Source organism: Canis lupus, chromosome 7, assembly GCF_003254725.2.
Source record: "Canis lupus dingo isolate Sandy chromosome 7, ASM325472v2, whole genome shotgun sequence".
Classification (NCBI taxonomy): domain Eukaryota; kingdom Metazoa; phylum Chordata; class Mammalia; order Carnivora; family Canidae; genus Canis; species Canis lupus.
The window spans coordinates 69,514,651-69,538,627 of NC_064249.1; the positions used below are offsets into that span (position 1 = coordinate 69,514,651).

At 34.5% G+C, this 23,977-nt stretch overlaps 1 protein-coding gene across 6 annotated transcripts in view; it reads right to left on the reverse strand.

The window, feature by feature from the left end:
- The window catches only part of MYOM1 (myomesin 1), a 139,266-nt gene that overhangs the window by 55,309 nt on the left and 59,980 nt on the right, over positions 1-23,977 (reverse strand). For 3 of the 6 annotated variants that reach the window (XM_049111829.1, XM_025429388.3, XM_035718629.2), the window contains exons 13-19: positions 22,871-22,927; positions 18,051-18,175; positions 13,331-13,514; positions 12,380-12,554; positions 10,453-10,574; positions 8,966-9,253; positions 6,633-6,829 (exon numbers count right to left, since the gene is read on the reverse strand). In XM_049111829.1, the coding sequence (XP_048967786.1) occupies positions 6,633-6,829; positions 8,966-9,253; positions 10,453-10,574; positions 12,380-12,554; positions 13,331-13,514; positions 18,051-18,175; positions 22,871-22,927 (1,148 nt within the window). The remainder of the gene's footprint in view (positions 1-6,632; positions 6,830-8,965; positions 9,254-10,452; positions 10,575-12,379; positions 12,555-13,330; positions 13,515-18,050; positions 18,176-22,870; positions 22,928-23,977) is intronic. The other 3 variants (XM_049111831.1, XM_035718630.2, XM_049111830.1) reach the window with 1 other exon arrangement.

Here is a 23,977-nt window from a genome sequence, read left to right on the forward strand (position 1 = left end):
TTCAATTGTTCAATATTTTATTTACTTACCTCTTGTGTTGGACACACCCTGAAGTGACCCCCAATGAATCATACCCTTTTGTAATCTACTCCCCCTGGGTGTGAGTAAAATCTGTGACCTGGTTCCAACCAACAGAATATGGGAAAGGTATTGGAATATCAGTCCTGTGATTGTTGTTCCATCATATAGAAAAGGAGGAGGGATATTACAGATATAATTAAAGTCCCTAATCAAAAGTGAGTTCATCAAAAGGGAGATTATCCTGGGTAGGTCTGAATTAATCAGATGAAAACTCTCAAAATGGGGTTTGGCACTTTCATGAAGAAAACACTGTCCTGATGGCATTCAAGAGGCAAATGCCATGTTGCGAACTGCCTAGCCACTCACATTTGGAGAAGAGCAGCCTCTAGGAGTAGAGGGCCCCAGACTTACAGCTGGAAGAACTGAATTCTGCCAGTGACTGAATAAGTTTGGAAGAGGAACTCAACTCCAGATGAGAATGAGCCCTGCTGACACCTAGAATAAAACGTTGTGAGACCTCAAGCAGAAGACTCATCTAAGACATGCTTAGACTCCTGACTTACAGACACTGTGATATAACAAATAGGGGTTGTTTTAAGTCACAAAGTTTGTGGTAATTTGCTAAGCAGAAATAGAAAATTTATGCTTGTACAGATGAAAATTAAATGAATTCTAAGCTAGGAATAAAAATATTCAAAATCTTTCATTTTTCTGCTCCTTACTGAATGACTTAATGACTTTTCTATATCCCTCATAGGAAATTTGGCTGTAGTAAATATATGTGATAAAATAATGAATGTGAAAATATTTGCACAGTATAAATGATGGAATATATTAGTGTGAAAAAAATCCATGGACTATAAACAATCCTTTGAGAATTAAAATTGCTTAATAAGTGAGGGCATTTAGGTAGCTCAGTTAGTTAAACATCTGACTCTTGATTTCAGCCCAGGTCATGATCAGGCTCTGTGCTCAGAGAAGTCGGCTTGCTCTTCTTCTTCTGTCCCTCCCCCCACTCATGCTTTCTCTCTGTCTCTAATAAATAAATAAAATCCTTTAAAAATGCTTAATAAATGAAGGCATCGATAGAACCAGTTGGGTTAATAAAACTTACCCATTATATGACTTAAGACAAGCAAAACAAATATATATCTATGATCCTGATTTGATCAAGTAGAATATAATGGCTATATGTTATGGGTAACAGAATAATACAAACTCCCTTTTTGATTCACACACACACATACAAACACATTTCCTTTAAGAAGGAAAGATCTTTTTAATTAGTAGGAAACCATCATGTAGATAACTTGGATCTAAAAGTACTTTATTCAGGTACCAGAGCTGTTTTGGGGTTCCATTAGGGTGACCAACAATTCCAGTTTTCTTGGGACTGTGGGGTTTCTAAGGATGTAGGCAGTATAGTGCTGAAACTAAGAGAATCCTAGGCAAACAGAGAAAGTTGGTCATTCTAGGCTTAGGTGAAATATTGTAGCATGGGACTTCTATTTCTGGCAATGGTGAACCAGGCTATAGAGATTAATCATCTTGCTAAAAAATTAAAAATACTAGACAAAAATATCTTTAAAAAATCTTTTCAAAAGCATCAAATTAGTGTCGAGACATTATAGAATTATAAGAACAGAATAATGGGAAATAGGGAACAAAAAAGAGATAAGTGGAATCTATATAGAAGTGGCTTTTACCTTTGGGATAGCTGCCAAAAAAGAAAAGTTTGACCTTTGGTTTTTATTATCTCAAAAGCAGAGGAACTCTGAAATCAAAGCCTAGAGCCAACCTAAGAAGGGTAATAAAAGGGAACCCTCTACAACTAAGATGGAGTCCTTAAGGGCTTTACTCTTTGGGAGTAAAGTTGAAATAGAAATAAACCTGCCTTCATACAGTATAAATTTACACTGCTTGATTGTCCCCAAAATTAAAGGCTTGTATTTGATTTAAGAAAAAAAAACTCAACAAGTGGTATCCCCAGGTACCTTGCAGAAGCAAATACAAATCTTTTACAGAGAAAAATGTCTTCATCCTGAACCTCAAATTATTCATGCAAATAATATTTTAGTGACAATGAGCAGCACATAATCAAGGATAACCAAGCATAGAAAACAAGATACTATGAACAAGATACTACAAAACCAATGAAAACAGATACATACCTGCAAATATATTAGATGATAGAATCATCATAGATTAGAAAAACAGCTATGCTTACTATGTTTTAAACATAAAATACAAATTTAAAACATCCGTGGGACTACTCCTGAAACTAATGTTACACTATATGTTAACTAACTAGAATTTAATTTAAAACTTGAAACATTAAAAAAAGTATCTGCAGGAGAGCCAGCAAACTATAAAATATTTTGTAAAATGTGACCTAAAAAGGAAAAAATACAATAATAGAAAAATAATGGATGAGTTTAACAGAAAATCAGATGCAAAAGAAGAGAAAATATGTAAACTAATAGAAAGTTATAAGAAATCACACAGACCACAGTGCAGAAAGATACAAAGATGGAAAAGAGAGAAGAGTGATTAATAGACATGGAAGATAGAATGAGAATGTCAAATACATGTTAAATAGAGTTTCAAGAGGAGAGAGGAGAGAATGGGGCAGCAACAATATTTTAGGAGATAAATGGCTTAGAATTTTCCAGAAAGATCTTCTTGAAAAATCCAACCCACAGATTGAAAATACTCCTCATGCCAAAATCCTAGGCAGAGACATTTTTAAAAACCTATTCTGAGATACATAATTTAACTGTAGCACACCAAACAGAGAGTAAAAATATTAAAAGCTGTCTAAAAGACAACACTCAAATAAGCAAACAGACTAAAAGCTGACATGTCAGTGGCAACATTGAACCAAAAGACAGTGGAATTATACCTTCCAATTGTGAAAGAAAATAACTACATTATATAATGTTTTATCTAGAAAAATTTTTTGGAAAATGAAGAAAAAAGTTATTTTCAGATGAACAAAAGTAAAAGAGTATGTGTTTTCAGAATACCCTAACTAAAGAACATTCTAAACTATTTAATTTAGATGAAAGGAAAGTGTTCTCAACTAGAAGGTCAAAAATGTGAAATTAAAAGAAAATAAAATCTTAAATAAAATAATTTACATAAATCTAAGTATCGACTATAAAACATTAATAACATTACTTTTGGATTTAAAAAATGACTTACAAACACATACACAATAGCATATAAAATGGGACTAGGATAAATGGATTACAGTATTCTGAGGCCCTATTTTTCTCAGACAAGGTTAAAACAATAGAATTCAGACTGTTAATTTGCTCACTATAATTTTTAGAGTAACCACCAAAAACAAACACTGGAGAATTTATAGCTTTCAAGGTAGTATAGAGGGGGAAAGGGCATGGCTAAAAGGTGAGGGTAAGAAACCTATTCAAAAGTAATCAAGTAAGGACAGAAAATGAACAGAACAAGCAAACAGAAAACACAAAATAAAGATGATTGGTTTTACAAAAAAGTGGTAGTATCATTAAATACCCCAGTTAAATGACAAAGACTCTCAGGTAGGAAAAATACCCCACCCTATGATTTTTAAGATATATATATATCATATGATATATATATATATCATGAAGTTAAAGACAGATTGAAAGTCAAAGGATGAAAAATTATATACCATACAAACACCAACCAAAAGAAAATTAATAAATTTATATTAATAACAGACGATAGAGACTTGAAGGCAAGACATATTGTCAGTGATATCAAAAGTCACTTTATATGCATCTAATAACACCTCTACAAAATATATAAAGTAACATTTTAATTGGGTGAATTTTATGATTTGTGAATTATATCTCAATAAAGTAAGATTATCCTGCAATTTTCCCTTCCTGTACTATCCTTGTCAAGTATTTTTATCAAATTAACTCTAGTCTCAGGGTAATTTCACTCATGAACATAAAAGCAAAAATCCTAAACAACAATAAGTAAAAAAAAATCCAGTAATATATAGACAGAATATACATAATGTCCAATTTGGATTTATGCCAGGAATGCAAGGTTATTTTAACATTAGATAATTACTAGAATATACCACATTAAAACTAAAGGGAAAAATCATATAACCATCTCAATGGATTCAGAAAAAATATTTCATAATTTTCATTAATTCTTAACTAGGAATAGAAGGAAACTTCCTTTAGCTGATAACAGATGTCTATCAAACACTGATAGTAAATATAATATTTAATGGTGAAATGGTGAAATGTTTTCCTTTAGATAAAGACCAAGTCTAGAATGACCAAGATCACCACTTCTATCAGTATTTTGTTAACGATTTTAAGTAGAAAGTTAAGAAAATAAAGCAAAAAATATAAAATTTGGGAATGAAGAAGCAACCTGTCATTTGCAGATGATATGATATACAGGAATCAAAAAGAGCTCATAGGTAACATAGAAATAATAAGAAAATTTAGCAAAAACTTATACATAACAATGACATGTAAAATCAATACATAAAAATGAGGTATATTTCTCTATACCAGCAATAACAAAATGATATAAAAACAGACTATTTAAGCACCAAAAACATGTAATACCTATAAATAAATAACAAATGATGTGCAAAACTTCTCTAGAGAATTATAAAGCTTTATTGAGAAGCTTTAAAGACCAAAATAAATGGAGAGAAATATCATGTTCATATATTAGAAGAGTTCATATTTTAAAGATGTCAATTATTCCTCAATTTATTTATGGATTCAATGCAATACCAATCACAATTGTAAAATGTTTTAGTTTAATTTAATTTTATTTTATTTGTTGTGTTTGCTTTTGCTTGTCTTGTTTTTTGGTAGAACTTGGTAACCTAATTCTACAATTTATATCAAAGTGCAAAGGACTAAAAACAGCCTAGGAATAATAAACTAAACTGAGATAACTTGATCTATCAGTTATCAAATTTGCTATAAAGTGGTAATGATTAAATTAATGTGGTTCTGGTCCAGTGATAGACAAACAGACCAGTGGAACAAAATGGAAAACACAGAGAAGCAGATACATGCATCAAAGAAACTTGACACATGATACAAATAGCCTAGAAGAATAGTAGAAAAAAGGGCAAACTTTTCAATAGATGGGACAACTGTTTCCCTACAGGGGAAAAATGAATGTTGACCTTTATACCACAAAGCAAATGTTAAGTCTGGCTGCAATAAATTTGATATTAAAATTAGTGTTGTTACCATAAGGAGAAGAAAATACTAACCAATGAGCAGGAAAAATAGACACAGCCTCCATAGCTACCAAGGATTTTAAGCTCAGAATATACAAAGAACTTCACAAGGCAGTAAGAAAATCTATTAGAAAAATGGGCAAATCTTTGTGCAGGCATGTTATAAAAGATTTCAAAATGGATATTATATATAGCAAAAGATGTTCAGATTCATTTGACACCCCGATTGTCAAAACTGAAAATGTGTGAATATACCAAGTGTTAGGGGAATGTGCAACAATGGGAATTCTCATACTCTTCAGAAAACCAGTATAGACGTATCTACTAAAATTAAAGATAACAGATTCTCTGGCCCACCAATTCTGCTTTTAGGTAATAACCTAGAGAAACTAGTGCATATACATGCCAGCAGACAAAAATGTACAAAAATGTTCATAGCTACACTGTTTGATATAGCTATAAATGTGAAAATACTGAAATATCATCAATAACTAGATTGAAAAGTATATTGTGAGACAGTCATATAATAGAATACCATACAATAATGAAGTCATAGCTACACATCAACATAGAAGAACTTTAAAAATATGATTTTATTTTATATATTCTTGTTTTAACTTCTTTATGTATTCAGTATGTGTGTGATATTCCATAAATTTTAAATGTTAGATTTAAAACCTGTGGCACTGAGTTGGGGAAAGCATCATTCTCCCAACCTCATCCTGCTCTTGCTCTCACAGCATAGGGTTCTGGGAGTATTAAGGGGGGTGACTTTCCTCTAGCTAACAATACTCCAAAGAGAGGAACCATAGTTATGGCATCAGTAAAACCCTTCAAGTACTCTGAGATGGGCAAAGCAGTAAAAAGAAATGTGTGGGTAGACACATATCAATCATCCCTTCGTGGCCATCAGAGCCACTATAATGGGGGACACTTCACAGGTGGTGAGCTGATGCTGGCCATCAGGTCCATGTCCCTTTATCCTTTGTGATTTGAACACTGAAAGCTAAAACTGCAGTCTTTTAGATCCTGGGACTCTTGAGCTAGCAGCACATTGGTTATAGATATTTTGTTTTGAAATAAACATGAATTCTTACCATAAGTATACATTTCATAGTAAATATTCTAGGAAGTTATTATGTTTATGCATATGAATCAGAAGATACAAATCCTTCCTGGTCAATCAGCGTACTTCTATTTACCCTGATATATTTGTGACAAAAATCCTGTCGTTGTAGACAATGGACACTGGAGAAATGATATGAATCATTTATAAGCTGCTGGGTGTGGGTGTGGGTGTGGGTGTGCGTGTGTGTGCAAGCAAGCATGTCATCATCATATATGTGACACTCCACACTACAGAAGGTCACACATTTACCTTATATGCCTCATCACTGACAGCTTTGATGTTGGCTTCTCTCCATCTTCCTGGTACTCCATCAATTACCTCACGATAGTTTACATAATAGCCAGTAATTTCAGCTCCTCCAGTCTTATCTGGTTGCTTCCATCCAAGAACCATCGAGTCACGAAAACTTTCAAGACAAGTGATATCACAGGGTGGAGATGGTGCCGCTGTTGCAATATGAATACCAAGTAAGTAGAAAGAAATGCATTTATGATTTTATGTACATTAAACTTGTTTCATTCGTGCCACCTGTGAGGGCACTAGGGTCTTGCAGTATAAAACTAAAGTGTGAAGACTAATCAGTAACTTGGCACCCAATTTGGTGTATGAGAAAAAAAACCCACATACAGTAAAAAAGTGCACTGCAAATATTATTCCAAAGATAAAAAGAACCTGCTCTCCTACTTCCACAGAAGAATAATTTTTGAAATACTAACAGCAAAACAGTGCAATATTCTGAAAAATGATTCTATTCCCCAGAAGAAGAAATATTTTTCACAAGATACATATTTTTGTTTCTTAATGTGGTTTTGTTTTTATTTGCTCCTTGAGGAAAATGAAGTATGTATATCAATTTCTGCCTCAATGTGCTTATAGAGAATTTCCATGTTATTTCCAAATGGTTAGCATTTCACCATTCAGGCATACATACCCTTGTGAGACCTTATAACTAAACAAGTTCTGTCTACGCACAGAAAAAATCTTATTTCAAGCTCAGCTAAATGCCATCTTAAAAAATTTTTTTTTAAAGTAGGCACAATCTGCCATGTGATTTTTCTCTTAGTATATAATACCTTTTGCTGCATTATTTTTAACCTGATGTTGGACTATTATTTATATGGTACAAAATGCTAGACAGCTGTCACCGTGTTTATTATTTCCTAGCCAGAAAAATATCTGGAGGATGTTTTAAAAGTCTTCTTTCGGGATCCCTGGGTGGCGCAGCGGTTTAGCGCCTGCCTTTGGCCCAGGGCGCGATCCTGGAGACCCGGGATCGAATCCCACGTCAGGCTCCCGGTGCATGGAGCCTGCTTCTCCCTCTGCCTGTGTCTCTGCCTCTCTCTCTCTCTCTCTCTCTGTGCCTATCATAAATAAATAAAAATTAAAAAAAAAAAAAAAAAAAAAAAAAAAAAAAAAATAAAAGTCTTCTTTCATTTATGTGGCTTTGCTGATCAACTTCTCCCCCAACTAGTAAATAATGGTGTTTGATAAAGAAAGAGAGGGTCAGGTGGTGGAAAGAAATCCATCCAGATGTGCAATGACATGAAAAAGACTTTTCTGAATATTGATTTGGATTACAGGGGAAAAAAAGAACTACTTATTCTTATTCAAAAGATTCTTAGAACAATAAAGATTTTTTAAAAATAAAATACATTTGTTTCTCTCTCCTCTCACCAACCTCCTTCATTCTTTACACTAAAAATGTTCTCTCTCATCTCTCTCACTCTTCCTATTACAGAGACATATTGAATGAACTCTCAAATGAATATCCCATCTTGAGTTGAAGGTACAATAAAGGTTAAAAAAAATAGAAGTTATAGAAGTTGGAAGTGGAGTAGTAATAGGAGATGGATGAGAGGCATGCTACAATGCTTATCATTTCATTTTTATTTGATAAGAAAACACTGTCACCTAGAATATATAAGCCACAAGTATCAAATATCCTATTAAGAAAATTCTGACCTTACTGATAAATAGTCTTAAATAAATCAGTTCTGGGAATGTGATTCACATAGCCCAGAATTTAGCTTTATGTGATGATTGTAATTGCCTGTTAAACTTGTCATGGCACATCAAAGAGATACTATTACTTATATTTATTGGAGTCAAATATGAAGGATAACTTGAAAACCTGAAGATGAACAGCAGTAATAACTACGGTCCTGATAAAATGTGACTTCTTTGAAACATATTTTTCCCATACATGTATTGAGCATGAGTATTTCCAAGAACTCTACATGGGCTGTGATTATCAAATCCTTTCTCCTCTCAGCTCTAATTTTCTTAGCGAAATGAGGCCAATGGTGTGTCTGCCTGAGAAACCAAACAGGGCTCAATAACCAAATCACTTTAAATATTCTGCTGTCATTAAGCACAGTGAAGTATGTATAAAAGCCAAACTCCCCCAAAGTTACTTTTACAACTCATTAGACAAAAGTACTGCAAATAGATAGCTGAAAACATGTCAAATGAAGAATAAACATTGATGAAAGTGAACACAGAGATGGAAGAATGTGATCTCGACAATGAGGTGAGGACACTGATGGAGACAGATGGAATAGTCGTACTCTTTCGAATCTCACCTAGGTCCTTCTTCTTTTTCAGAGGGTCAGACTTACTTTTCCCCTTAAGGGCTGCCTTCTGTGGTGATGGGGTAAGCTCTTCCTGAACTGTTTCACTTACTTTACTCACTTCTGTTTGGCCCAGGTTGTGAGCGCTACTGGGTAGTGAAGGTTTGTTAAGTTTGCTACCAAGCAAAGCATTTTTCTTAAAGGCTGGCTGGGAGGCTTCATGCATGCCTCCCCTGGAGTCTGTTAGTCCACCAGGTGTATCATTCAGTTCAGGCCACACATCTGGAGACACTCCTCCCCCTACAATCACCAGATAACAACATAAACACTTTGAGCCCAGACACAGTACAAATTGCTCTTACTTAATAGAACAAAGGGGGAAAGTATTAGGCCCACAAATAGAACAAAAGTCATCTTAGTTTAATGGAAATCACTCAGCTTTTCAAGAAATATGGAAAGCATACATTCCAAAATAATTTATGCCAAGGAAACATTTCAACTTCTCCATATTCTGGGAAAAGAAGAAATAAGAACAGAAAACCACAGACAGAACAGGAACCATTTTGATTCACAGAACCCAAGTATATATAAGAAAAAAAAAACAAATCTCTGACATTTTTTTAAAGATATTAAGTCCTATTGTTCAACAGAATGACGGGAGGAAAAGATCATAAAGTGCACAAGACATACATTAAAGACCCTGATTTTATAACAGAATTATGTACATTACTGAAATATTAATGGTCTGTACCTCCCAACCTCAAAAAAATGTTCACTATTGTCCATAAATACCATAAGGAGTATTAAAAAATAATACGGCATGTTAACCAAAGATAACTGATATAAAATAATCTTTCCTTTCAAATATGTGTTGCTCTATCACAGACTTCATTTTTGGTGCTCTGAACTACCTGGGTCCCTTCCCTGCTTTATCTAAGATTGGGAGGCACATCATGTACATACATACAATTACTTTATTACCAGTTTTATTCTGTTGGTTACTTTGCGAGCAGAGATGTAGCATATGATTAAGCAACCACGTGTGTCTTGCACAAAACTTAGAGGAGTTTATAAAAAGCATGTTAATATATTGTTAGTGAAAACAAGCCAGGCTTTGTCACAGGTGAAATGGCATTTAGGTACAAAATGATCTGTGTTACGGGTGATATACCACTCCAAGGAACTGGATGGCCCTTCACATTCCCAGGATGAGCACGAAGTTAGAATGGAGTTTCACACAGTGGGAAATATCTGAGGAAACTCAAACTTGTGAAGATGACAAGGCTACAGATGCACAGAATCTGGATAAGTGATGAAGATCTGTAAAATAATGGCTATGGAAGGTTAGCTGTCACCTGGAGTCAGAGAAAATGGTCATCTGAGGATGGAATCATCAAGCAATTCTAGAAGCTTTAAACAATTTCTGGAGAGCATGGTATCTTCCTTTATAACTTATAAAAATCCATTTTTAACTACAAAGTTATGCATAAGGAACTTACCAATAGCAGCTTTTACTTCTATTGCTTCTGAATCCTGTGAATATTCACTAAGTCCAGCTGCATTAACTGCTCTGACCCGGAAGATGTAACTCTGACCAGTTGCCAATCCATGGCAAGTAAATCTAAAAGGAAAGGAAGTTTCAAAAATTTTTCCTAGGGATAGGGGGAATTAGACAAGATGGTTTTAGCTTAACTGAATGATCTGGCTTTATAAAAACAATTCATTTTCTAATAGCAAAAAGAATAAGTACAGAGATCAGGTAATGTATGTGCTTTGGACAGGAAGGCAGCTAATTAAGGCAATTTTCTAAACTCACCCTATTAACACAGAGTCCTCCTGGCTTTCCCCTGAATAAGTACCTTAACTTTTCTGAGCCTTTGTGTGTTTATTAGTAAAATTGGGATAATATGTCTTCATCATAATTTTTTGTGTAAAGATTGGCCATAAGGTATTTAAAGTATCTATTTCAGGGCTTAGCATTGAATAAATAATAGGTGGTATTAATACTAGTAATGGCCTTTTCAAGTATATACTTAGGGCTATAAGGCATTGGCTGCTCTGTGTTATAGGGCCTAGGCACTGCTTCTAGGCATGGCAGGGAAGGTATAATTACTTGAGGAATTACACTAGAATCTGAAAATAAGATGAAATATGGATTACCATTTAGATATAAGGACCCAGTAATGAAGTGTGAATCCATGGGCAGTTTCACACATAAAACAACCTCACTTCTTAATAGCTATTATGGCTATAAATAGCCATTTCATGAATCACTGTAACATTTTAATCCATCCTGAAGACTATAACCAGAGGAAATAACAGGCCTGCTAATGACTCTATTACCATTAGTAATGTTGGAATATTTAATGAAGGCAGTCATAAATTAGGCCAATCCTTTAGGTCAGCTCAGTTCAGCAAATATTTATTGAGCACTTCAGTGTTCCAGACACTGAGCTAGATACTGTGGACACAAAGGTGAATAAAAAATGGTGCCTGTCCTTGAGAAGCTCCCATCTGTTTGTGGAAAGGCAGACCTTGTCTAACCCTCTATAAATATTTCTAAATAGTCCCAGGAAAATGCTGGGAACTCAGAATAAAAGCGAAATGAACAGATGAATCTCTTGCTTTCTCCCATTAATTGATTTGCCTCTATTCTTTCCTGTTCTGCAAAAGAAACAACTCATCCTATGGGGGTCCTTGGACTTTGAAGTGGCCATACCAGAAGCTCTCTAACAAGCTCATTTGACAATTTGGGAGGCTGGAATTCTCCTCTCAGACTGGTCCTAAATCAAAGGAGGCTCAGAGTTTGGTTGCAGGTCAGAACTCATCATCAACCTGCAAAGCTGACTGACAAAATATTTGAAAGCAAGAAAAAGAAAATAACCCTCTTCATATTAGAAACAGATATAAAGAAGTGGCAAGATATTGTGAATGTCTTTTTGTTAGTGTTACTCATTACTACTAGCACCAAGTTTAACCATGTTCAGAATTTGTAAATGTTGATATTCTTTTCCTATTCGTTTAAGATGCCTTAGGGGCACCTGGGTGATTCAGTTGGTCAAGTGTCCAACTCTCAATTTCAGCTCAGGTTACGATCTCAGGGTTTGTGAGATAGAGCCTGCTTAAGATTCTCTCCCCTCCCCCTCACCACCACACCTTTCTTAAATAAATAAATAAATAAATAAATAAATAAATAAATAAATAAATGAAATGCCTGAGTACTTTATGTCAGTCAAATATCTAGCAGAAGATTATGTTCAATTTTAAACTCATTTGGATATTTAAGGTATCGTGTTTTTACAAAATCTCCCGTGTTAGATGTTTGTGCTGCTGTCTGGGTCAGTGGTTTCATTTCCTCTTCAAAGCTCCAGTGCTCTAGAGTCAGAAGGCTCCCCACAGCACCTCCCACCCCAACACTGCAGTTACCGTGAGCCTTTCACAGGATTGTTATTGCAGGGCTCCCACTTGCCAGAGCCGACAACACTTGACTCTATGTAGTACCCGACCAGCTCCTTAGCATCTTTGGATTCCTCCCATGAAACTATCACTGATGTGTCTGTATTTCTGCTTGGGATGATTTTGCCTGGGGGCTTGGGGATATCTGATAAAGGAGGAAAATGATGATCAAACTCAGGGCAGTTTTTAAAAATTCATTCTTATCACATATGAACAAACACATGCATATATATTTTTATATAAGTAATCATGTCAAGTGTACTATTGCTTTATTTTATATATATATATATATTTTTTTTATTTTATATTTGTTAAAGCAGAAAATAAAAAAAAATACGTTTGGAGGCAATAATGATACACTAAATACTCCAGGAAAAAAAATACATGAGCAATGCAGTTGAAACTCTTGGAGTTTACTTTTCATGACTTCATAATTCATAATAATGAGTTTTTAAAATGTCTCAGCCAGGTACAGTCAATTAAATTAAATTTATAATGTGAAAGGATGCCATCACTTTTACTTCTGGATATATACTTCCTAATGAAATTAGAAATTTACATGTGAAATTAAATTATTTAAATTATATTTATAATGTGAAAGGATGCCATCACTTTTACTTCTGGATATATACTTTCTTTTTTTTTTTAATTTTTATTTATTTGTGATAGTCACAGAGAGAGAGAGAGAGAATGAGGCAGAGACACAGGCAGAGGGAGAAGCAGGCCCCATGCACCGGGAGCCCAACGTGGGATTCGATCCCGGGTCTCCAGGATCACGCCCTGGGCCAAAGGCAGGCGCCAAACTGCTGCACCACCCAGGGATCCCCGGATATATACTTTCTAATGAAATTCTTGCTTTGGAATTTTTCTTGAACTGAAGTAAAGTCAGTTTACAGTTGTTCAACCAAACTCTTTACTCACCAAGTTTGTCCCCTACAACGGTCACTTCGGTTGCCTCTGAAGGCTCACCAACTCCTGCTGAGTTAGAACAGCGGACACGGAAACGGTAGGATTTCCCTTCAGCCAGGTCGAACAGAGCAAAGCGGGGAGACTTCACAGGGAGCTCTGTGTTCACCCGCTGCCAGTTTTCTGTTCCTGCATCACACTGCAGCCCAAACAGTGAGATCCATTTACAACACAGCAAGAATAGATGGGAACTCTGAGCCAGGCATTTAGCAGTCTTATTTCTCAGTCAACAAACTACTTACCTGCTAGGAGTTGAACTGGAGAAGAAATTTGTAGGAAATGGGGCTGAAGCATCTGTAGTCCATAGGATTATCTAAATCAAATATGGCTTTGGATTGTTTGACAAATTTGCTACTTTAATACTGCACTGACTTTATCTACTAAGATCATCCATCTACCTATGAAAGACTTAAACTTATTCAGAAGACAGTGTGGGGTCAGATACTTTTCTAATTCTTAGGGCAGGTAATTAGATTTACTATGCTATATAAAATACTTAAATTTTCATTGTTATAAACTGTTTTATTTTAATGGAATGTCATTTAATGACTTATAATCCCATTAGGTCTGTACTCAAATACAACCTCCTCAAAAAGGCCTTCTTGATCATTCCCTCCCTCCTATCAAAGAATCTAAAAGAGTTCTTTGCTCCTTTCTCATCACTCCCTATCCCTTATTCTCCTTTATTATTTTGTCAAAACACCTGTATTCGAAATTAAGTTATTTATTTGTCATCTCCTCCATTGGAAAGTAAATTTCAATGAAATGAGTACAGGTAATTGTCATGTTCACTGCTATACCCCAGAGCCTAGAATTATATCTGGCACATAATCAAGAATTGTCTTTTTTTTCTGAATAAATGAATTTTTAAAAATTCTTAATGAAGTTAATGAAAGATAAAGATGTTCTTTTTTTCTTCCCTATATTTGAAATAAATGATGGAAAAACTAAATTTAAAGCAATTAAATGTTGGAATTAAAATGATCTAGAGTGACTCTGAAATCCTTGAAGGATAAGGATATGGTGTCTATTTGCACTTTAGTAGAGAATATAGTGAGAAAACTATCATTAGACAGTAATCTTTTTTCCCCACCTATTCGAATTCTCAATTCTGCCCTAAGGTCAGCAGAAGTGATTTTACTTGAGAACCTTTGGAAATTTTCAAGAGACTTTTCCAGAAATCCAAACCTTATGATACAGTGACCAGCTGTCAAGGATGATATGCTGTTGGGACCATAAGAATACTAATATATTGCTTGGCATAAACTTCATTGACTTTGAAATGGGAGGCAATGTGGCATGGTGCAAAGGACCCAGGGGCATCCATTGAGGTCTTAGCTTTGTTCATAACAAGATATGTGACCTTGGGAAAGTCACATGAGTATCCTTTGGTCTCAATTTCATCATTTGTAAAATAGGCAAATGTGACAAGGTAACCTCCAAAGTCCTTTGTAGAATCTTTCATGATGGTGTCATTGTGTGTGGGAGGGTAGAGAGAATAAATTGCCCCTAAACAGTGAATCTGCGGCTAACTGGGGGATAAAATTTTCCCAGACATTTAATCTTTTAGTTTATGGCTTTGATTCATTTTGACACATCTCCCCTGGGGAACATATAACAATTATCAGTCATTTATACTTTCATAGTAAAAATAATAGCTGCCTTTCACTCTACTAAAAGCTTTATGCCATTGTAACTCTTTAATCCTCTCAACTATGCTCTGAATTAAGTACTGTGGGGGTAGCACTGTGATTATCCAAGTTTTTCCAGAGGAGAAGACAGGCTTGGGAAGATTGAAAGGCAATGATGTGTATTAACTGGATACAGGAGATGAAAACTGAGCCAGATTGCCTTGGTTCAAATCCTAGCTCTGTCTCTTACTAACTGTGTGACCTGAGCAAATTATATGCCCCACTGATGCGTGAATTTCCTCTTCTGCAAAATAGGTGTGATGAAAATAAGAGTATTTCCCTCATAGAGTTGCTGTGAGAATTAAGTGGGTGCACATGTGCAGAGTGCTTAGAGCAGTGCCTGGTCCTTGGTAAACATTGGCTCTTTTCATTCCTGCTTGCAGAAAGAGAGCTATCAAGTGATACAATCCTTGCTTCTGACAGGACCAGATTTTTGATAGGGGAAGACATAAGATATCTGAAAAAACTGAGGCTGAAAAGAACTCAGTAGGATAGGAAGGCTGGGAGCACTGGAGACCAATTTATCCAATTCTCTTGCTATTAAACCTCTCAATATCAACCATTTCAGGGCTCACAGACATAGTGTAACTGGGTATAAGCTGTAGCTATGACAGGTGAGTTTGTGCTTTATGAAGATGCAAATTCTGGTAAAAAGTTCTGTAAAGAAGTGCAAGCTCAGAGGTAACTGAAGAAGCAGCACTCCCTGGGCGTGAACATTCTATGGATGAAAATGTGCTGCAGGACGAGAGCACGTGAAACATTGCCCTTTAGAAAGGTTAACATGTTAGAAGTGGCTCATCAGAAATAACTTGAGACTCAACTGAGTAGAACGGTATGAGGATTGGATAGTTCTTCTGTAAATGTGCCCTAGGTCTCTGGACATGTTCTCCTCCCCCAATATGTCAACATCCTGGGCCTTTTGTATATGTCAGTGGTGCCTATATGGGCCTCTCCATTCACACTGCACTCATAAATGTTCCCTCTGTTTTATATTAATAGGTTTGCTAGTGGGAGAACACTTACATTTTTAATCACAGACTCATATGTATTTAGGTCTAGGGGAGTTATAGATTTTCCTGGAGAAATTAGAGTTTATGTGACCAGAGGAAATGTTCAACAAAAGCCAAAGTTGACTCATCTGAAGAAAATGCCTCAGTATTATGTTGTAACTATGTTATTATTACAGAAAAGATGGTAATTACTGTCACAGAGCTTATTCAGAACTCTTTTCCTGTGGAACATTTCAAAAAGATTCAGTGAAGGGTATGTATTAAGCACACTAGGAAATAAATATTTTCCACTCTAGTCTTGTCCTCTATTAAAAAAAAAGAAAAAAATTTAAGTCTGAAATAATGTTTAAGTTATATTTAATTTGAAGCTAATATCTAGAAAATATACAAATTTATAACAATAAAAACTTTTAATATTATTTTGGTAAAATCAGGCTCTTTTGAAAGATGTCCATATTGCATATTAAAGAGATAATCCATTTTATTGTACCAATTTGCTAAGGATAAGGAGAAGTGAGGGATGTTCCTCAAAGACATGAGCTAAATGTCTTTATCAAGGAAATAAATTAAAAAATTTATTAATTAAAGTTGGAAAACCACAGACCCTAGTATTTTTAATGCTAGTATAATTTTCTCTGATGATCTGAAATAACTAAAAGGCCATAAGATATCTGAATATTACTTTTATGTTGTCATCTAATTTTCAGATGCTTGGAGGTACCTATATATCTATGATATCTAGGTAATCTCATAATAATTGTCAGGGAAGGTGACCTAATAGATGTTCTGATATTGAATGATCAGAATAGCTTTAAGGATGAAAGAGAAAAGTTCTTAGGAAAGCTAACTAAGCTACATAACATTTTTGCCAAATAAAGACATTTTCTATAATTTTGCTATGAAAGTAAAATGTAAATGATAACTTATCATATTATCACAAAATTTTATAAAAATAAAATACACAAAAAAGTACAGCCAATTGTTTCATTCACTGTTCTTAAAAAAATGGTTCATGCCTGCCAATAAACATAAACATTCTTACCTATAATTTAAAATAAACTTACTTTTGATTCATTTTTTTCAATTACATCTTAATCAAAACTTTCTTAACAAATGGACTTTGAACCTCATTTTAAGCAAATTCTCTTTAAATGCCCTTTTCCTGTGGCAATTATGCCTTGCCTAGCAGGTTGTTCCTCCTCAGTATCTGAACTTGCAACTAGGCACTTCCCCCAAATAATGTCCTGTGCAAAACTTGGCTCTTCTACATTTTCTGGGCAGAAACACTTACTACAACTGCACTCAAAGATGGGTATGTGATAAATTCATATGCAATTATCATCATTCCACCTATTTTACACCTTCATTGTATGCTGCCCTAACATAATTATAACAAAATTGTAAGATATTTGAAGGAAAGAACTAGCCAGTATCTCATGCTGTTTTCTGATTCCTGACCCCACCCTACTATCTGCACTTAGAGTAGTACTAGCTGAGTGCAAGGCAGCATGTAAGGACTTTCTCTCTTCAACTCTCTAGCTATTTGACAGTACTCTGAAAGTACTGTAATTTTTATTCCTCTGGCTCATCTACCCTCATCAGTATTCATTTTTCACTGTGGAAAACAAGTTGTAGAGAGATGAAAAGCCATTACTAGAGCAAGGAAGACAGAGAAAGTGTCTAGAAAACAGTGCTATATGAACAATCTACAGTTTCAGGAACATTTCTCTTCTTAAAAAGGTTGTAATTTAGGGTCTGTGGACCTCTTAGGAGTCTATGGGTGAGCTCCAGGGATCCATAAACCCCTGAACTTTCAGATAAAGTTCTGTATAATATACATTTTTTTGTGAAGACTGTTCGTAGTTTATAAGGAAGGGTTTAAAGAATACAGGACACAATGGAAATTTAATCTCTATTTCTTTAAAGAAATCTTTAGGAAAAGACAGGGTAATAATGTTGATCCCAGAGTCTTACTTTTTCCACAAAGTACAGAATGCCCTCATGGCCACGTTGGCGAGGGGGCTTCCAACTGAGCACCACATAGCTCCGGGTGGCCTCTGTGACAGAGAGGTCTGTGGGTGGCCCAGGAACAATACCCTCTGAAAAACAAGGAAAAGTGAAAAGCACACACTCTGGGAAGCCAAGCATATGCCAAGAGTCATAGATGCTTCTCTCCTACTGGAGGAAGATTAATTACTGCTCCACAGTATAAAGAAGTACCTCATCTCTGAAATTCTTCCTAAAACATTCATTCATTCATTCAAAGCCACAATTTTACTTTCTTTGCTTGACAATTTTGATTTTCTTACTGGTCCTAAAAAACAGTAATGACATAAGTTATATTTTCTGTACATCCTATATCAGCTTTTTATAGAATATCTTTTCAAGGGTGTTTGGATAGCAAACAAACTTGGAATACAATGACAGTATATTCTCTAGGGCAGAAACTTGACTTGTTTTCTGATCAGCATAATAAAGATAATGTCCTTCTCTAGAGAAAGCTTGGGTTGATTTGTTAGCAGCCTCCTTATAATTACAAGGTTTGTCAGACGTAACATACATCTACTGTGTGTACAGCATCTATCTGTGCTGCTCCATATCACCCTGTGGAACTTGGCAGGGGGACAATGCAAAGGAAAGTAATGAGAACATGAAGCTCATGCCATCTAACTGTGCTGTGAGTTATAGAATCCTTTGTCTCTGACCTGGAAATCTTTTATCTTTTGCCAGCATCTATGAAACTGTGGTATGAAACATATTGGTTTGTAAATAAGGTAACATTTTATATCCTCCACAGTTCCTGACATTAGATTGACCCTTCCACATCAAATAACTAAAATACCAAGCAAAATACATGAAACAACTGTTAACAGACATTGGATATTAGCTGGCTTAGGACAATGATTCCCAAAAGAAGAGAAACAAATTAGGTGAACTCTACCATTGTCCTAGCATATTGTCTGGAGATAATTTCAAGACAGCAGCTCAGGAAGAGGAATCCAGGTAGAGCCTGGCAATATCCCCAGGTTGAGGAGAAGAAGCTGGAATTCTAGGAAGGGCAAGGTAACTATGGATAGAGTCACAAGGATGAATACTGGAGGAAAGAGCTGCACAGAAAGGTAGGCTTCAGAGACCTTCAGAGGGTCCCTCTGGAGTGTTCATCTGAGTATCAATTAGCAATCAATATGAGGGAACCACTTAGGCTGCAGAAAACTCACACAAGAGAATTGGGAGAGAACAATCTTCAAAGCTCTCATAGGGCCTGGGAGAGTCCATATTCCCATGAATCAGAGTGAAAATCTCCTAAAATTCACAGGCATCTAGTGGAGTGCTACTCAGAAGGATATTGTCTCTGTAGTATGGCCAAATTATCCCTAGACTAAAGTCTGTTCTGATTTCACTTAACAAAAGCAAGCCTTGAAAGGTCAAATCGTTTCCCCAGAACAAAGCTGGAGAGCTTTTATAAAAATACAATAATATCCAGCACCAAACAATGTAAATTAAAAATGTCCGGCATCTTGTGAAAAGTTATTAAATATACAAAGGAGCAAGAAAATACAACCTTTTCTGAAGGAAAAAAAATCAATCAATGAAAACAAAACTAAAAACGTCACAGATTATAGAATTAGCCAATAAGTATATAAAAAGTTATAAAAATATTCTGTATGTTCAAGAGGGTAAAATTAAATATGTTAATTAAAGACATGGAAAACATAAAATAATATAAATTGTTCTCAACTTCTACAGATAGAAATTACAAAGTTTGAAAACAAAACAAAACAAAACCCATACACTGGAATTCACAGTAAGTTAGACACTGAAGAAGAAAAGGATAGTAAAATTATGACACAGACATAGGAAGTGTCTGAAATAAAACACAGAAAGCAAAAAGACTGAAATGGAAAAGGAACACAGCATCAGTGACTTGTGGTTTCAAGTGGCATGTAATTGGAGCTCCTGAAGCAGAGAAGAGCAGAGATACAGGAAAAGAAAAATGTTTAAAGAAATAATGGTGAAATATTTTCCAAAGCTGATAAAAATTAAAAACTCACAGATCCAAGGAACTTGTATACCCCAAACACAGACACATGAAGGAAACAACACAAATGCATATCACAAACAAATTTCTCAATCCAGTGATAAAGATAATCTATTAAAACAGGTAAAGAGAAAAAGACATGTACTGAGGGACAAAAATAAGAATAACAATAGTCATTCTTACAGTGCAGATCTGCACTACAATGGACCATCCTTTCTAAAGTATTGAAATCTAGAATTCTATAACCAATGAAGATATATATTTCAGAAATGAAGATGAAATAGTGACTGTTTTAGACATACAAAAAATAAAATAATTCATAACCAGCAGGCCTGCACTACAAGAAATAGCAAAGAAAATGCCTCAGGTACAAAGAAAATGATATCAGATGGGAATCCAGATCCACACAAAGAAAGAAAGAATAGAAACGATAAAAATGTGAGTGAATATTGAAAAGTTTTTTCTTACCTTTAAATTTCTTTTTTGTTTGTTTTTTTTAATTTCTTTGAAAAATAAGTGACTATTTGACCCAAAATAATAACACTGTATTGTGCAATTTATGATATATATGCAAATAAAATCCATGCAATAGCAGCACCAAGGCTTGAAAGGGGAAATGGAATAACACTGTTTTAAGTTCTTACACTATATATGAAGTAGTATAATATTACTTGAAAAAGGTTGTGATACGATGTCTATTAAAATTCCAAACTACCATAATACAAAGAATTATAGCTAATAAGATAGCATAGCTAAAAATGGAATAATAAAAAAAATTTCAATTCAAAAGAAAGTTAAAAAAAAAGAAGGGAAACAGATGGAATAGATAGAAAAATAGCAAGATCATAGATTTAAATCCAACTCTATCAATAATCACACAAAATATAAATTCTTCAACCACTCCAATAAAAAGGCAATGATTACCCAACTGGATAAAAAAAATCAAGACCCAACTACATGCTGCCTACAAGAAATGCAATTTAAAGACACACATACATCAAAAGTAAAAGAATGGAAATCATATGTCATGCTAACATTAATAAAAGAAAAAAAACTGGAATGATTATAATAGTATCAGATAAAGCAGATTTCTAAGCAAAAAACATTATCATGGATAAAGAGTGTCACTTTATAATAACAGAGAAGTCAATTCATAAGAAGATAAAATAATTAAAACGCTACTACATGTAATAAAAAGCCTCAAACAATATGAAGCAAAATCTGGTAGAACTGCAAGAAGAAAAAATAAATCTACTATTTGGTCAGAGATTTCATCATTCCTCTATCAATTGATAGAACAAGTAGATAGAAAATTATTAAGGATATAAAACACGCAGTTAAAATCGCAGTAGGTTTTTTATTGAAATTAATAAGCTGATGTTAAAATTTATGTGGAAATGCAAAGACAGAATAGTCGAAACAACTTTGGAGAAAAACAATTGAGGACTAATACTACCTAATTTCAAAACTATGAAGATTTTTTTTAATTTTGTTTGTTTCTTTACTTATTTAAAACTATGAAGCTTTTAAAACCAACAGCAACAACAACCTAAAGGTATAGTAATCTAGATAGTGTAGTTGGTGTAGAGAAAATAAAATTGACCAATAGAGATTCTAGAAATAGACACACAAATATGCAATTGATTTTGATGATAGTGCCAAGGCAATTTAATGGGAAAAGGATAATCTTTTGAACAGATTGCTGAAACAATTGGATAGCCATATGTAAAATTATCATGATAATAATGATGACAACTTAGACCATTACTTCACAAAATATAGAAAAAAATAATAATTAAAAATGGAGCATAGATTGAAATCTAAGAGTTAATGCTGTAACATTTCTAGAAAAAAACAGGAAAAATATCTAAGTAAACTTGATTTGGCAAAGATTCAAATATGATGCAGAAATGGCAATATGCACATAAAAAGACAGCCAACAGTATTAGGGAAATACAAAGTAAGATCACTACACTCACTATGAAATACCACTACTGGTGACAATGTGGAGGAACTGGAACTCTCATACTCCTAATGGGAATGTAAAATGGTACAAACATCTTGGAAACAGTTGACAGTTTCTTTAGAAATTAAACATACACCAAAAAAATTTAAACATACACCTATCATATGACCTATCTGTCCAACTCTTAGGTATTTATCCAAGAGAAATGAAAGTGTATGTCCATACAAACACTTTAACAAGGATGATCATAGAAGCTTTTGACAGTAAATGGATAAAAAATTGAAGTGAACTGATACATACATCAACATGAATAAATCTCAAAATAATTATGCTGAGTTTAAGAAAACCAGAGGAAAATGAGTATAATTCCATTTATCTAAGAGTGTGGAAAATACAAACTAGAGTGACATAAAGCACATCAGTGATGTCCTGGAGATGGGCAGAGTTAGGAGAAAGGAATTACAAAGAGGCAAGAGGAAATTTTAGGGGTGATGAATATATTCATTATTTTTATCATGGCCGAGAGTTTCACAGGGGTATACACATGTTGAATTTGTCAAATTGTATATTTTATGGATATCAGTTTACTCTATGTCAATTGCACCTCAATAAACCTTGTTTTTAAAAAAGTGATTCTCTGAAAGTATAAGTTACTTTATGATCTCCAAATATTTCAGAATGTTCCTTCCAAAACATCTTAAATAATATACACTGTACTCTCCACAAAAAAAGGCAAAACTACATGGCAAAACATTGGCAATAGTATCTGGGAAAAAACTGAGTTTTTACCTGTAGGCTCCTCTTCAGTGACAATGATCTGCCCAGTCCACGGTGCTGAAGGGCGACCTGAACAGAGAGAAATGTAAAGGTCACAAAATTCATAAATGCAGTTCCAACTGCACTCATAAACTGGCCATAATAGTCACAAATGGGTTTGGTACTAGTTTACTTACAATATTTTCCTAATGAATCTTACTGAGCATGTACATGGTGTAAGGTCTTCAAGGAACTCACAATCTGCTAGAGAACAGAGCCCATCTATTCGAAGTCAACATTTCTGAAATTGTACTTTCACAAGTAAGGTAAATCACCTATGTTCATTTACTGCTCAATATAGACCTCTGGAAACATGTACGTTTTCTCATCTCTTTTTATGAGATAACATGTATTTGGGGGAAATGTTTCTGGAAACTGCAAGCCCAGTAGTTATGTATCTGCAATAATGAAGCTGAAAGAGAAAATGGGAGCTAATCCTATAGTACAGTTCAATGAAAGCAATTTCTTTCCATTATATTTTGAAAAGCATTATCTACAAAGGAAACCAGTTGAGATCTAGAGTAAGGAAAATGGGTGAGATGGGCAGGAAAAGAGGAAAATCCATTTAAATTCATTTAATTCATTTATTCATTGAAGAAGAAATTCATTTCTGTATTCTCATAAGTAACAGAAAGAGAATGGTTCAACTCCTACGTTAGCAACAAATTTTCGCCATAGTTTGTACAAAAACAGGTGACATGCAGGATAGCCTATTTTTAATGCAAACAAGTCTTATTTTCATTGGAATTTATAAAAGAGGAGTAAATGAAAGTATGAGCTGGAATTAGGAAAAAGGGAGGGAAGTCAGATAGTAAGCAAAAAATAGAGGGCAATCAAAGAACTTGATTAGAAAAAGTCTCCAGAGAAAAGATATTTTACTTAGTTTTTTATGATGCCATACATGTACTTAAGGTAAAGAATAACACTGAGTATGACATAGACCAGTAGTCCTCAACTAGGGTAATTTTGCCACTCAGGGACATTTGGTAATATCTGGAGACAATTTTGATGGTCACAATGGGGGGGAGAAGGAGCGTTATTGATATCTAGTGGATAGAAGCCAGAGATGCTTCTAAACAT